This window comes from Chiloscyllium punctatum, chromosome 38 (genome assembly GCF_047496795.1).
Source record: "Chiloscyllium punctatum isolate Juve2018m chromosome 38, sChiPun1.3, whole genome shotgun sequence".
Taxonomy (NCBI): Eukaryota; Metazoa; Chordata; class Chondrichthyes; order Orectolobiformes; family Hemiscylliidae; genus Chiloscyllium; species Chiloscyllium punctatum.
In genome coordinates this window covers 47,342,269-47,357,920 of record NC_092776.1, presented here as the reverse complement: position 1 = coordinate 47,357,920, position 15,652 = coordinate 47,342,269, and the positions used below count along the sequence as shown (strand labels likewise).

The window sequence follows — 15,652 nt, the reverse complement described above, 5'->3', positions numbered from 1 at the left end:
TTCAGGGATAGTGCCTATAACTTTATCTTTCTGATAATTTTCTGTGATTGGGCATTAATCATTAATAATTGCTCTTTACTTTTGTTAAGCTTGCTTCATTGAGGCTGCTGGTGGTGCAGTGGTAGCGTCATTACCTGCAAGCCAGGAGACCTGGGTTCAAGTCCCACATGTTCCAGAGGTGTGTAATAAAGATCTCTAAGCAGGTCAATTAAAAAAAATTAAAATGCTTTCACAGCAGGCTAGATTTGATCCAAATTAATGCTCTCTTCATCAGCATTGACACTTGCCTTTGGGTTTGTAAAGGTATCCTTACTTCAGCCCTCCCCATCATGTGCCCTTTTTTTTAAAGCTCTGAACATCACACCCAACTACTGGATTTGGGCCGTTAATGTTGGAACCAATCTGCCAGAATATCTCCCTCTTTTGCCTGAAGAGATCCCATGAACTCCAGGCTTTTAATCTTTCATGCCACATGAATGTTGCTGCCAAGAACAGCTCTTGTTGCCCACTTCTAATTACTCTTGAGTTGGGTGGGTCATCAGTCCCATCAGAGGGGCATGAGGAGTCCCCACATTGCTGTGTCTCTGGAGTCAGGAGAGGACCAGCAGATTTCAGGAGGAACAAATCCAGTTGGAGTTTATGGTAATTGGTGATAGTTGTTATTGTCACTATTACTGAGATGCTTTCTATTCCAGATTTATGAATTGAATTTAAAGTCTGCAAATCCATGCTGAAGGGAAACAGCTGTGGATTTCTAGTCCAGTGACACTTCTACCACTTCCTGTCCTTTGTATTGAAGCACCAGCCCCCCATATCACTCTCACAGTCATGTATTTAACTCTCTACTCTTGATTCCTGACTGTGACTCAGATATCATGCAGAGGATGTTATTTTTTAAGGTTTTGCTTTCAAATTTGGATTCCAGCTCCTCAAGCTACCTCAATAGAGATTACTTTTTAAATACGTCAATGTCATTACGCGGCCAATGATTACATTTCCCTCCTCATTGACCAACTTCCTCTCCAGTCACAAGTCCCCTAAGTCTGACAATGCTAGGTAATACGCTGACAGATGATTGGCTGGCAGATCCCTGCAGAGAACTACAGACAGTCTCCAAAGAAGAGGAGGTTCCAGACTAAAGGCAATTATAGGCTAAGGTGGGGCCTGGATGACCGGTGATCTTCAAAGGAGGTATGGCCACCCCTTACCTGATACCAGCTTTTGCAGCTAAACAAGTGGGATCTAGCCATGAAGTGACCAGTTAAAAGCCTCAGTAGGCCCAAGCATAGGCACACCATCCAATTCCTCTGGCATTGTTCATCAAATAAGAGACAGGTTAGGCACAGGGTGAGTTTGCTGTATTGTAAGAGCTGCACGTACCTTCATACCCAACAGCAAGGAACTGTCAAGTTCTGTCCTTCCTTCCAAATGTGCACTCTCCTGATGGGTGTCGAATGTTCTCACATTAATCTTAATGTAATTAAGCTACATCCCTGAGTTTCAATTGAATTGAATTGAATTTATTGTCACGTGTGATGAGGCACAGTGAAAAGCTTTGTCTTGTGAGCAAAACAGGCAGATCACAGATTTAAGGAGCATAGATAGTAAATAATAGGTAAACAGCAGTAAAAACAAAAACACAGGCACAGGCAAATGTTAAGAGTGTGTGAGTCCATTCAGTATTCTAACAACAGAGTGGGCAGCTTCACTCCATTTCCAGGCTCGGCCTAAACTCACCCCCATTGAATTCTAGTGTGTCTGGATCACAGCGAGTTAAACAGATATCCAAATATAGATGGCCTGTTGTCATCACTGATTAGCATTTCAATTCGGTAAACATGGAGCAGCTTGTGCAAGAAGCAGCAAAATCCATTCTATAGACACTGGCACTGGAAATCTGTGAGAAAAATAAATAACAAAAATGCTGCAGAAACTCAGCAACCATTTAGGACTGAGATGAGGAGAAATGTATTCACCTAGAGAATTGTGAGTGTGGAATTCATTGTCACAGAATGCACTTGAGGGCAAATCATTGAGTGTTTTCAAAAAGGCATTTGGATATGGTTCTTAGGGCTAAAGGGATCAAAGGGTATGGGATGAAAGCAGGAACAGGGTACTGAGTTGGACAATCAACTGAGGTATATTCAATGGTGAAGCAGGTTCAAAGGGCTGAATGGTGCTGGAAGAGCACAGCAGTTCAGGCAGCATCCAACGAGCAGCTTTATTCCTGATGAAGGGCTTTTGCCCGAAACGTCGATTTCGCTGCTCGTGGGATGCTGCCTGAACTGCTGTGCTCTTCCAGCACCACTAACCCAGTATTTGGTTTTCAGCATCTGCAGTCATTGTTTTTACCTCAAAGGGCTGAATGGCCTACTCCTGCTCCTATTTTCTTTATCGTTGTAAATAAGCTTTAATGAGAACATAGCATAGATTTCACCTGGGAAACCCATTATCCAAATTGCTGTAAACAATATTAAATATTGCAGTGCCAAAATATGAGACAAAAATATGCCCACGATCTGAGTGGGCTAAGAACACAGATGCTAAGGTGGACAGATTTGCTAATAAAACATTTAATTAAACCTAGATTTTATCTTCTCTAGCCTGGTAACTGAACCTCAGCATGTCACATTTGCCAAGTAGTCCCAATTGTCCCTCATGTTTTTATTTACTTATTTTTAGAAGTCTGTAAAAATTTACACCTCAATGAGTTCAGCAGCTGTGTTAAAATATCAAAATAATATTCAGGCTTTTTGACGGGGGGAGCCTCCTATATTCAACATCGTTCTGCTTCTTTCAGGTTTTCCCATGTAACATGGATTTGCAATATTGCTGGTTGTTATCAACTGCATTCCATCAATAATAGCAGAACGAGAATGGATTTGATAACAGGATGATGCTGTACATTGTGATGGAGCAGGACAGCATCAGGGCTATGCAAGAGACTATGGGGAAAGGACGGAATAATCCGTATGAGTGAGATGTGATTGCAGAGAGCAGTAACATGTACAGAAGTGTAAATAAAAAAGTCGGCAGAGTCAGGTTAGAGTTATTCATAGGGAGAGGCAACCAATTTAGAACATCGCTCTTCTCAAATATCTTTTCAAAATAAACAAGGAGAAGAATTTAAAAATCACTGACTTTCTTTAGCAATCTTGTTGCTCCAGCCACAATCCCCAAACTATTAATTTCAATGAAAAGCTGCATTCACAATAGTTCCTCCAACAGCACCTTCCAAACCCACCAACCTCTACCATCTAGAAAGACAAGGATGCAAGGGAACACCACCAACTGCAAGTGCTCCTCTCGACCGCTCATTATTCTTTCTTGGACCTGCATCCTGTTTGCTTCATTGTTGTTGTCAAAATCTTGGAATACCCTTCCTAAGAGCACAGAAGGTGTACCTACAGCACATGGACTGTCCCAGTTCAAGAAGACAGCTCACCACCGTCACCTTCTCACTGGTCATTCAAAATGGACTGTAACCTTTGCCTTAGCCAGTGATGCCCAGATCCCATGAAATGGAGTTGCCAGTCTTGGACTGGGGTGTACAAAGTTAAAAATCACACAGCACCAGGTTATAGTGCAACAGGTTTAATTGGAAGCACTAGCTTTCGAGCGTGCTCCTTCATCAGGTAGTTGTGGTACAACTACCATGAAGCCATTTTAAAAATCCAAACTGGTTCATATGCCTTGTGTTGAAGTTCAAATTTGCCCTTTATTTGCACCAATTTTAATAAAAACAATTAAGATGTCAAATTTATAAGACACTTGTTACACCACAGCTGGAGTGATTGTGTACAATTCTGGGCATCACATTACTAAGAAGGAGAGGAACACAGTGCAGAAAGTGCAGAAGCAGCTTACTAGAGTGGTAATAAATCTCAACTATGAATTAGATTGAAAGTGCTGTGGCTGTTTTCTTTGAAATGAAGAACGCTATGACGCGATTTGGTAGAGGTTTTCAAATCTGTTGGACTATAACCTGAGTTTGTGTGATTTTTAACTTTGTACACCCCAGTCCAACACCGGCATCTCCAAATCATGATATTCAACCACATTTTGATGTAGAATCTCAAATCACCTCACAGTGCCTGTCAAACCCTTCACGGTTGCAGAGAGTTATCAAACAAACACATCTTGCAGGTCACCCTATCTCACTCTTTCTGGGCATTCATCCACAGCACCATTTGATCACCCATCATTGACACTGATCATCATCATAATACACACAGCTCTCCTTGAATGTTCTCCTTGTAAGCCTCCATGAATGTTCTCCATCCATCCTTTCAGTCCATTCATTTCACTAACTCAGAAAGCCTCTGTTTCCACTCTTGCAGGAGGAGAGATCGGAGAACACACGGCAGAGACAGAGAACCAGAGCTGATCTTGCCACCAGCTGCACACTGACATTCACAGAGAGAGAAATGTGCAAGTGGAGTCAAGTCACTTTGTGCCTGGCCATTGGACGTAAAGATCTGCTGCTGTCTTAGTGATAAAATAAAATGTCAGACAGAGCCATGGTTGACAACACTCACTCTTGTTGAATTGATGGTAGCAGCCATTGAAATAGGATAACATTATCAAGACATTGTAGCACAGAAGGTCAATCAGTCTTTCAAGTCTTTTCAGATATCTGGACAGGAATCCAGTCAGTCCTTTACCCCTGCTTCAATTTTAAAATGTTTACTTCCTTCGAGTGTCCTTCCAATTTCTTTTCAAAATTGTTCAGGATTTTTCCTTTTATCATTGTCATAAGAAACAGGTCATAGGTCATTACTGCTACCCATGTAAAAATAGTGTCCCTCTTCATTGCATCTCTCACTCAAAATGGTAAATCTCTGCCCCTCCCCCAACCCCGCTACCTTCCTCATTGTACCATTACATGGGAAGAACTTATCCTTGTCTACCTTATCGAAACCTGCCAAAAACTTGTGGAATGGACTGCAAAAGATCAGGATGAAGGCTCTTCACCATTAACATGAAGGGAACAACTGGGGGAGAATATTCCCGAAATGTCCACCCACTTATTGCCCAGGACTGGTTGAGGTATCCATGGTCTGGTGGATGGGTGGTGATGCTCCAGGCCAATCCCAAGGATTGAGCAGCTTAGAGTTTCCCAACCCAGGTGTGGAGATGCTGAGATCAATTTATCATGGGAGAGCTACTGAAGTAGCTCACATCAATGGATTCCAATGAAGGGTCTGAGGAATATGGTAAACAGGTAAAATGGGGATTCGTCAAGCAGTTTGTGCTTGTTGTGTGTTTCTATGTGAGTGAACATAATTGGAACAATAGGCACCTATAACATTATGCACACCCATGTTCTAACACCTCTCTCCCTGGAGATAAACTGGGCTGGTTGTTTTGGTTGAACGGTCTCAGCTGATAGTTTCACAGTCAGGGAAGAAAGCACATTGAGCGCAGTTCTCTCTCAACTCACTGCTGGACGTTCTGGTGGAGCACGAACTTGCCATTTGATCAGCATAATGAGGTAAAAAAATTATTGAAATTCTACCTGTTTTAGACAGGTAAATATGTAGGTTATTGAAAAAGGAGCTCATTTTCAGAATTATTTTGCCATAAATGACAAAGGAACTGATACACTTAAAGCAGGATTACTTGTCACAGTGAGGCATACAGGTAAATGTTTACTGTTGCATTGGAACTAGTGAGTGTCAGAAGAAATAAGAGTCAAAAGGCAATTTATAGTGTTTTGTCAGGTAATCTTTTAAGGAAAACCAACCTTAATTTTCATTCAGACATTCCAAAAACACACAAATTAAACTTTAATTAAACTCCACACTGTCATAATGTTGAATCAAATATTTTGTAAATGTTGGGAGAAAGTGAGGACTGCAGATGCTGGAGATCAGAATTGAGATTGTAGTGCTGGCAAAGCACAGCAGGTCAGGCAGCATCCAATTCTCCCATTTTTCCAGCACCACATCTTGATTCTGTAAATGTTCTCATCAGATGTCATGAAACATGACTATCTGGAGTGATGAACTTTCATAAAACTGTGAATTGTGGCTCATCCTGATGAATGAACTTAATCTCATTCAGGACTAAGAATCACACAATGCTAGGTTATAGTCCAACAGGCTTATTTGGAAGCACTAGCTTTCTAAGCACTGCTCCTTCATCAGATGGTTTATCACAACCACCTGATGAAGGAGCAGCGTTTGGAAAGTGAGTGCTTCCAAAAAACCTGTTGGACTATAACCTGGTGTTGTGCGATTTTTAACTTTATCCACCCCGGTTCAACACCGGCTCCTCCAAAACATTCAGAATTGTAATTCCCAGGGTAACAGAAAACACATTACATTGCAGAATGTAACTGGCTATCCCTGATGTGAATTTGGTTGCAGTGGTCACTGAGCTGGTAGGGAGAAGGTGGGATTAAAAACTTGCTGCAGTCACTCCTGCCCGGTACCATCGCTCCAGGGCAGCTTAATCCTGATCTCAGCTCCAGTAACTGTTCTGTCACTGTTCAATCTCCATGTCTCCCCTTCTCTATTCATTAATAGGTGTCATAAATATTATTCAGATGCAAAACAAATTTACCTTTAAAATACAATTTGAGTTATTCCTAATTTTGTTATCCTAATATTATGTGTCTGTTGGTGTTTGAAGTTACTAATAATTAGATAAAAAGATAGACCGATATATAAAACATGTTTCACAACCTCAGAAAAGCCCAATGCATTTTGCAATCAGCAAAGTGGCTTTAAAGTGTAGTCACTGTTGTATTTTAAGAGGTAATTATAAAATGTTTATGGCTGGCAGGGTGGCGCAGTGGTCAGCACTGCTGTCTCACAACACCAGGGACCCAGGTTTGATTCCAGCCTCAGACAACTGTCTGTGTGGAGTTTACATGTTCTCCCCGTGTCTGCGTGAGTTTCCTCTGGATGCTCCGGTTTTCTCCCACAGTCCAAAGATGCGCAGGTTAGGTGGATTAGCCATGCTAAATTGCCCATAGAGTCTAGGGAAATGCAGGTTAGGTGGAGTAGCTATGGGAAATGCAGGATTACTGGGATAGAGTAGATCTGGGAGGGCTGGTGTTCAGAGGGTTGGTGTGGATCTAATAGGCTGAAAGGCCCGATTCCACAGTGTAGAGATTCTATGAAGCACACACAATTTGCACATGCCAAGTTACACAATCTGTTTTGATGATGTCTGCAAAGGGCTTACATATCAGCCGGGGCAATATGAAGATCTCCCTTGTTCTTCCAACAGCACCATTGGAAACCTCACTCCCACTTAAGAGGCCAGAGTGAGCCTTATTTGAATATCTCACTCAAATGCTGATGCCCCTACCATGAGACACCTCCCTCAGCATCGGCAGTGCCAACCTCAGTCACAAGGCCAGGTCTGTGGAGTGGGGATTGAACCCGCAATTTGCCGACTTAGACTTAACAAATGCATGAGGTATCACAATGGCTAAGACCAGCTGGAAAAAGTTTGAAAATATTGCTCTGAAGTATCAGGGTGAGCACAAATAAAGAGTGTTTTTCCCAAATTATAATGAGCAGGAGGCCACCAGAGAAAACAAAAAGCCTTAATATGGGTGCACAGTCAGCTGGGACACTGAAAAACACAACATCTGACTTTGTTTTCTGGGCCTCTGGGATGTTTGGCCAAAGGATCGCATCGCAGGCTCTCTGAGCTAGCACTGCAGAGACTAATACTTCATAGTTTTAACAAAAACCCACAGAATTTCATACCGCACACTGCGCCTTAACCTTAGTACAGTGCAGGAAAAGAAAACTCATTTACCCGCAGGAAAAGCCAGGTGTGGTAGTTTGAAGTGAAAGGCAAAGGCTGGATATTCACTAGGAACTGGTTGGGAATTACAGAAAGGATGGGGGCGGGGTGGAATTGGTGGAGAATGGCCACATGCACATGGGGTAGATGGAGTAGAGAATGAGCTGGGCTGGCTGAAGGATGAAGGATGCCTGTATGGATTGGACAGCAAGAAAGCACAAAAAAGTTTGCATTGAACTAACACCTCATCACATCTTGTAGGAATGTCCCTCTACCATTCAGGTGAAATTATTTATTTTGAAATACATTCATTGTAGATTTGAGGGGAAATATGATAACTCAGTTGTGTGACAATAACTTGCATTTATGTAGCACCTTTTGATATGATGTGGTTATCTCTACGTTAGTGCTTGTAACACATACTGCAGAGAGTTGTACTGTTTTTGAAATAAATATAATTGGAGTTTATTAACAAATAACAATGAACATAATATGATACTTTAAACTTGCATATGCAGTCTGGGTTATATGCCCACTTAGATTGCTGCTATATTCCATATATTGTTGACTTTCTGATTCTCAGAATGACCAGCAGAATGGCTGGTAGTTTAGCTAACAGACTAACTGTATGACTGGACAGAGAATAAAACACAGACCGCTGTGTTACTAAGCTGCTTTAAAGGTATACCATTTTTCTTAATTTAGTGTATTACAGCGGCACAGGAATGTAATCAGACAAAAACTGAGGCAAGAACTGATACAAAGAAAAAAAAGGAACTGCTTAGAGGGTGAAAATAAGTTGAATAGAATGGGTAATTTTCAAGGAGAGGTTGTCTTGAATTCTGAGATTTTGGAACTCTCGGGGCTGAACCCAACAGTGGGTGAGAGGGGGATGGACACAAGACCAGAGATTGGTGAATGCAGAGCTCTCAGAGAATTCTAGGGCTGAAGGAGATCACAGAGACAGGCAAGAGTGAGATCATGAAGGGACTTGAACACCAGGGTGACATTATTCCTTCTGTGATATTTGTGAACTGGAGCCAATGGAAGTCAGAAAGACCAAACGTAATGGATGATGGAGGAGAGGAACTTACGCATGTCACAGAACTTTGTGAAGTGCAGCAGATGAGAAAGTGGCCGGGAAATCTTTTAGGTAATTGAGTCTAATGTGTGAGGGGTTCAGTAGAAGGTGGGCTGCTGCACTTGCAGACAAGGTGATGCTAGAGGGATAGATCTAGATGGTCTTTGTGATGGCGAGGATCTGTGCTGCTTAATTTACAAAGGCGTTCAAAGATAGCAACACAATGAATGGCCACCAGCTGTTTTCGGTGGTGTAGCTCGGGGAAAGGGAGATTGTTGGAAAGTGCAACTATTGCTTTTGCTTCAAATAATACCCTAGAAACCTTAACATCATCTGAATCACCAGCTCAAGTCTGCCTTGCTGAAGAATGATTTGGAGATGCTGGTGTTGGACTGGTGATAGTCCGACTATCACCTAATGAAGGAGCGTCGCTCCGAAAGCTAGTGTGCTTCCAATTAAACCTGTTGGACTATAACCTGGTGTTGTGTGATTTTTAACTTTGCTGAAGAATGCTGTACTGGATGATATTCATCCAGATTAGAATAAGTTTACTAAATGTAGGGCAGGATTTTACGCAGTTCTTTGGACTCTTCACACTCCTCATTCTCACAAAAAGTGTCAAAGGGAGTCCACTCCAGATACAGGCAGCTGCTGCCCTTCATTAATATTGCTGGGAACAGCAGAAATTGCTTTCAAAAAAGACTTTCTCACATATATCAGGAGTAAGGCCCTGCCTTCGAGAGCAACTAGCCACTTTTGTCAGGCAGCAGCTCTGTTGTCCCAGCAGCGCCAAGGTTGAATGGTGGCCATTATTGGGACTGCACGAAGGTGGAAGTGGGTACTGCAGATGGTGGAGATTAGAGTCAATCCTCATTGTGGCCTCATTCCTGATGAAGGACTTTTGCCCGAAATGGTTATTTTCCTGTTCCTCGGATGCTGCCTGACCTGCTTGTGCTTTTCCAGCACCACTCTAATCTTGTCACTACTGGGACTGCAGGCAGTCCCCAAACAAGGTGGAGCCTTGGGGTCTGGGAGTAGGATTTGAGAAGCTGGTGGTGGGGAGGAAACATAATAATGTAAGAAATAGGAGCAAGTGTAGGCCAATATTTAAGATCATGGCTGAACTGCCCCTGGCCTCAGATCCTCTTTAGTGTCAGCTCCTCATAGCCCTCAATTCCTTAATATTTCAAAACTCTACCTCCCTCCTCTTTAAATCCTTTCAGTGATGCAGCCTCCACAACTCACTTGGATAAAGAATTCCAGACATTCACAACCCTCTGAGTGGAAACATAGTCACAGCATCTACCCTGTCAAGTCCACTCACAATCCTGTACATGTCAATAAGATCATTCCTCATTTTTCTAAATTGTAACAAATAAAGGCTGAACCTGTTTAGCTGTCCTTGATAAGTCAACCCTTCATCCCAGCTGAGTGAATCCCTTTTGAACTGTCTCCAATACAGGGAGAAAGTGAGGATTGCAGATGCTGGAGATCAGAGTCAAAAGGTGTGGCACTGGAAAAGCACAGCAGGTCAGTCAGCATCTGAGGAGCAGGAAAGTCAATGTTTAGGCCACACAAGCACTCAACAACCCCACCACCCCATGGCTGACCACTTCAATGTCCCCTCCCACTCTGCCAAGGACTTGCGAGCCCTGGGCCTCTTCCACCACCAAATCCAAGTCACCTGATGCCTGGACAATGGACGCCTCATATTCTGTCTTGGAACCTCCAACAACACGGCATCAACATTGACTTGACCAGTTTCCTCATTTCCCCTCCCCCCCCACCTTATTGCAGATCTAACCCTCCAACTTGGCACCATCCTCTTGACCTGTCCTACCTGTCCATCTTCCTTCCCACCTCTCCGCTCCACCCTCCCCAGTGACCTATCACCATCACACCCCGCATTCATGTACCTTTCACCTTCCAAGCTACCTTTCCCCCCCAGCCCCACCCTCTCTCCCATTTATCACTCAGCGTCCTTGCCCCCTCCCCCACACCCCCACTTCCTGATGAAGGACCTATGTCCAAAATGTCGACTCTCCTGCTCCTTGGAAGCTGCCTGACCCGCTGTGTTTTTCCAGCACCACTCAATACAGTATATTCTGTATTAAATGTATGGATGAAAACAGGTGTAGCCTTACCAACATCCTGTTGTAATAAGACTTCCCTGTTTTTAAACTCCAACTCCCTAGCAATGAATGCCATAATTGCACTTACTTGATACACCTTGTTATAAAGTGGAGATTGATCTCCCTCTGAGAGCTAAAACCAAAACACCCAGAAAGGCTCACCTTGCCCTATAATTTATTAAAGGAAGTGTGAAAAGTGGTATAACCGGCCTCTTATCTTCAAGCTGTTATAAAGAAGTGGTTAAATTAAACAAACTCCTTTCATACACTCTATAATCAACTAGTAACAATTCACTTACCTAACTTTAACAGTGAACAAATTAACTGAACCGCCAATGAAGCAAACAATTCCCCCTTAACTACTAACTATTCCCAAATAAAACAAAACCCTAATGGTATGCTGTTCCAATAAATTCAAGCCCCACTTACATAAACTAAAATAAAAATTAGAATTGAGTCTCTCTAAATTACAGCCAGATTACATCTTCTGGAATGTTCTGTGTTTTCTCATTGATTTTCTATCAGGAATGCCTTCTCCTTCGAATTCTTGTGTCAGGAATTTGGATGGTGTGCCACAATACCATGGTAAATAGATGGTGCTTACTCTAAGAGCTGAGAGCTAATATCTCTTGGAAGATGGCAGTTGGTTCTTCTATTGATTTTCAAATGCCCTCTTCTTTTATACTTTTGATGATCTATCAACATTTTTACAATTGGATTGGTCCTTAGTTGTCAAAACCATTAGATTTAAATTTAATAGGTTTTTGTTAGTTCAGGGTCTGATTTAAATTGATTGGCTAAATTCGAACTTGTTGTCTTGACAGCAAAACAAAGCTTATACCTGGATTACAAACCTCACAGCTCTTTTAATACAAATGTTTCAATTCAGGGGCTCTGTGTACCTGCAAACCCACAGACGTCCTTTTTGAATCGCGAAGCACAGAGAAAAAACATCTTTTAAAGGGACCACGCAATGCTTTCCCCATTTTACAATTTTATACCTACTAACTTTGCAATAACTTACATGATAACTTTTGGTGTTTCATGCACAATAACACCCAGGTCTCTCAGCACTTTACTTTTTTTGGAGTCTGCCTCCATTTAAATATTAGTCTGCCTTTGGATTCTTCCTACTAAAGTGCATGCACTCAAATCTCCCTATATTAGAGTCCATCTGCCAAAGTTTTGTCCCCTCACTCAATCTACCTACGTCCCTTTGCAGATTCCTCATTTCCTCGTTGCACCATGCCCTCCCAGCTAATTCTTTTACTATAAGCAAATTTGGATACATTACTCTTTGCTCCCCGCTCCACGTTCATTAATATAGATGATAAATAGTGAAGGGAAAAGAGAAGTTGGATCTTGGAAAAGAAGGCTCCAATAGACAAACAAAACCCTCAGGGCCTTGGCTAACACCAGCCAGTGCTTCCCCCAACCCCATTCAATTTGAAATTCATAAGGGCTGGGGATGGAGATCAAATAAGCAATGTCAATGCCTCATGCTGAATTTCATGAGCACATGCACCTCCCCAAAACACCCAAATGCAGACAATCCAGTCAGGGAGGGAAATGAATATCTATCCAACAGTGCTGTAAAATGCTGAGGATATTTCATGATAAACTATCTTTCCTGTTTTAAAGGTATGTACATTTGCTACATGTTAGGTTGGAGAATGAACGTTCCCATAGTCACTCCAAGAGAGAGTCACTGAGACTGATATTATAGAAGTGAACTACTTTCGAAATAACACTTAGGATTTGGCAATGAGACACCTCCTGGTGAGAAGTAGACATATTTGAAAAAAAAAGGCAGATGGAGTGCTTGAAAAATGCTCCTGTTCCTGAGATGTCGCTGTGCATTTGATGAGAAAACAACAGGTAGTAGGTCAGCCATTAGAAAGGAAACAGATGCAAAACCAGCCAAGGGAACCCTTCTCAGTTTCTGGGCTGCATAACCCGTGGTTTCATTGTCATTGAGTTTGTAGAGGTTAGGTGTCGATGGAGGGGAAATGCATAAGCTGGCATAAGCTAAATTGTGATGAATTTTATTCTCCTGCAGCGCCACACAGAAGGATGCGTTGAAAGTGAATCTCGATCAGCTTCAATGTCACTTCACATGGACTCCGAAGAAAAAAGCCATCGACTTGGATGATATGAAACAAAGATTAGAAGATACAATACAGACAAGTGTGAAACCTCAAGCCCGGTTTTACAATCACTTTGCTTTTATAAACTGTCAGCAAGGAAAATATGAAGAGGCAATTCAGAATTTAAAGGAAGCTGAAAGGATTCTGAAGGAGAGACATGAAGATGAATTTGAGAAAAGAATCTTGGTCACCTATGGAAACTATGCCTGGGTTTATTATCACATGGACCGACTGGAGGAGGCTCAGTCCTACCTCGACAAGCTGGAGACAGTCTGTAAACTATTTCCTGAAGCCTCTCGGTTTACAGCAATGATACCTGAGCTTTACGGAGAGAAGGGTTTGTCACTGTTGAAATCTGCTGGCCAATATTATGAAGAGGCAAAGGAATGTTTTAAAAAGGCTCTAGAGAAGGATCCTGACAACATTGAGTGGAATATTGGCTATGCCACTGTTCTGTATCGTCTGGAAGAATTTTCTGGAACCCCTGAGAGTCATAAACCCACTCAATCAATGAAACAGCTTAGACGTGTGCTGGAGCTAGATCCTGATCATGCTGAAGCCATGGTGTTGTTAGCTTTAAAACTACAAGAGTTAAGTCAAGAGGGGGAAGCAACCACATTAGTTGAACGAGCGTTGCAGAAGTCTACTGATCTCCCACACGTGCTTCGATATGCAGCAAAGTTTTACAGAATCAAAGGAGATGTTGAAAAAGCTTTGAAAGTGTTGAAGACAGCAATGGAAATTACTCCCAACTCTACCTTCTTACACCATCAATTTGGTCTGTGTTACAGAAAGAAACTAATGTCATTGCTCAAAAATCCACTCAGCAAAAACCCTAACAATCCTGCTTTTCAACAGAAAGTTGAACTGATCAAACTTTGCAAGTCTCATTTTAAAAATGCTTTCAAGCATCGGCCATTAACCTTTATTAAGGCACAATTGGATTTTGCAGGAATATGTTCACTAAATGAAGAGTTTCCTGAAGCAGAGAAGATCTACAACAATCTCCTGAAACTGAAAGATATCCGTCCAGAGAATAGGCAAGCAATATGTTTACAAGCTGGATTATTTCAACTGTTCCAGAAAAGAGCAGAATCAAAAGCCATCGCCCATTTTCTGGAAGGAATGAAAGTCAATTACAATTCCATGGAAAGAAAAAAATGCTGTGAAAATTTGGAGAGGATCGCAACACGACGACTTCACAGGAATCCACGAGATAGCGAGGCCCTTGGTGCTCTTGGCTTCCTGCATCAACTGGATGGGAAGAAGCGCAAAGCTGTTGAATACTTTGAAAAGGCCTTGCAATTTGATCAAGGCAATGAAGAATATCTCAGTGCCCTTTGTGAATTACGTCTTTCTATCTAGCTCAGTAATGAACTTGCCAGCTAAAGTTCAGCTGAAAGATGAATTAATACTCTCTGATCTATAATCAGCTTTTACCTGGTATCCAATTCACTTACATTTTGCTTAGATATTTTTCAATTGAGCATATTATTCCTGTGTATAATTTTCAGATGGCTAATTGTATTTTAGTTATTCTAAACGTCTGCTTTATTCAGGAATGTTGTCCTCACTGGTGAACTAACCATTAGTTTCTGACACCCAAGAGTTATTGCTCTGTGTGGAAAGAAACAAAAACATTTGAGTTTTTGGGGATTTGGGTTAATTGATCCAATTGGACACAGCTGAAAAGAAACTGTTTTTAATTCAATTATGAACGCTTAATGAGCCTGATTTAAACTCCAGTTTGTTTTTTGGTGTGTTGTGAAGGAGTTACAAAACTGACCCTTTGCTGCTAATGTCTGTCTCAGGATATTTTAAATTCTAAACTGCATTCATGTGCTTGGCCATCAGTGTGCAGGCGGGCGTTTTGAAAGAGATTCTGGGTCCATCACATGGAATGGAAAAGGGATATGTTGGGAGACAGTGTGGGGAAGCCCCAAGTTATTATAGTGGGGCCTGGTGGGGGATTCATGTGCAAAGAAAAATAATCATTTCCCTTTGTGTCACTTCAGAGTTCCATCATGGACTCTACCAAAATCTACTCCAGAAAACCATTTGGTAGACATTCCACAAATTCCTTTCCTTGGGATCCATGACCAACCTGTACATTGAAGTCCCCCATGATTATTGGAATACAGCTTTTCTGACACACCTTTTCTATCTCCTGATTTATTTTCTTCCCAAATTCTGACTATTGCCAGGTGGCCTGAACATTACACCTATCAGGGTCCTTTTCCCTTTGTGGTTCCTCTACACACACAGGTTCTACACTTTCTGACTCTATATCACTTGATGCTATTGATTTAATTTCATTTCTTACTAACAAAGCAACCCACCCCCTCTGTCCATCTGCCTCTTCCTTTGATAGGACTCGTATCATTGGATACAGGTTCTGATCCCAGCCCTGAGTGCCTTGTAGCCATATCTCTGTGATACCCACATCTCTGTGATACCCACAACAACCAATTTCAATCTGTGTAACAAGCTCATTTGGAGAAAGTGAGGACTGCAGACGCTGGAGA

The 15,652-nt window shown here is 41.9% G+C and overlaps 1 protein-coding gene across 1 annotated transcript; it reads left to right on the top strand.

Annotated features, from left to right (window-relative positions):
• The first annotated feature begins 12,796 nt into the window (after positions 1-12,796).
• LOC140463599 (interferon-induced protein with tetratricopeptide repeats 5-like) lies at positions 12,797-14,721 on the top strand. Its single transcript, XM_072557812.1, has 2 exons — positions 12,797-12,858; positions 13,040-14,721. Exon 2 carries the CDS (start codon positions 13,134-13,136, stop codon positions 14,490-14,492), a length of 1,359 nt encoding a protein of 452 aa, XP_072413913.1. The 5' UTR covers positions 12,797-12,858; positions 13,040-13,133; the 3' UTR covers positions 14,493-14,721.
• The last annotated feature ends 931 nt before the right edge of the window (positions 14,722-15,652 follow it).

Excerpts from the sequence above, each read along its gene's own strand:
- LOC140463599 (XM_072557812.1), top strand. The coding sequence starts at position 13,134 with ATGAAACAAAGATTAGAAGATACAATACAGACAAGTGTGAAACCTCAA.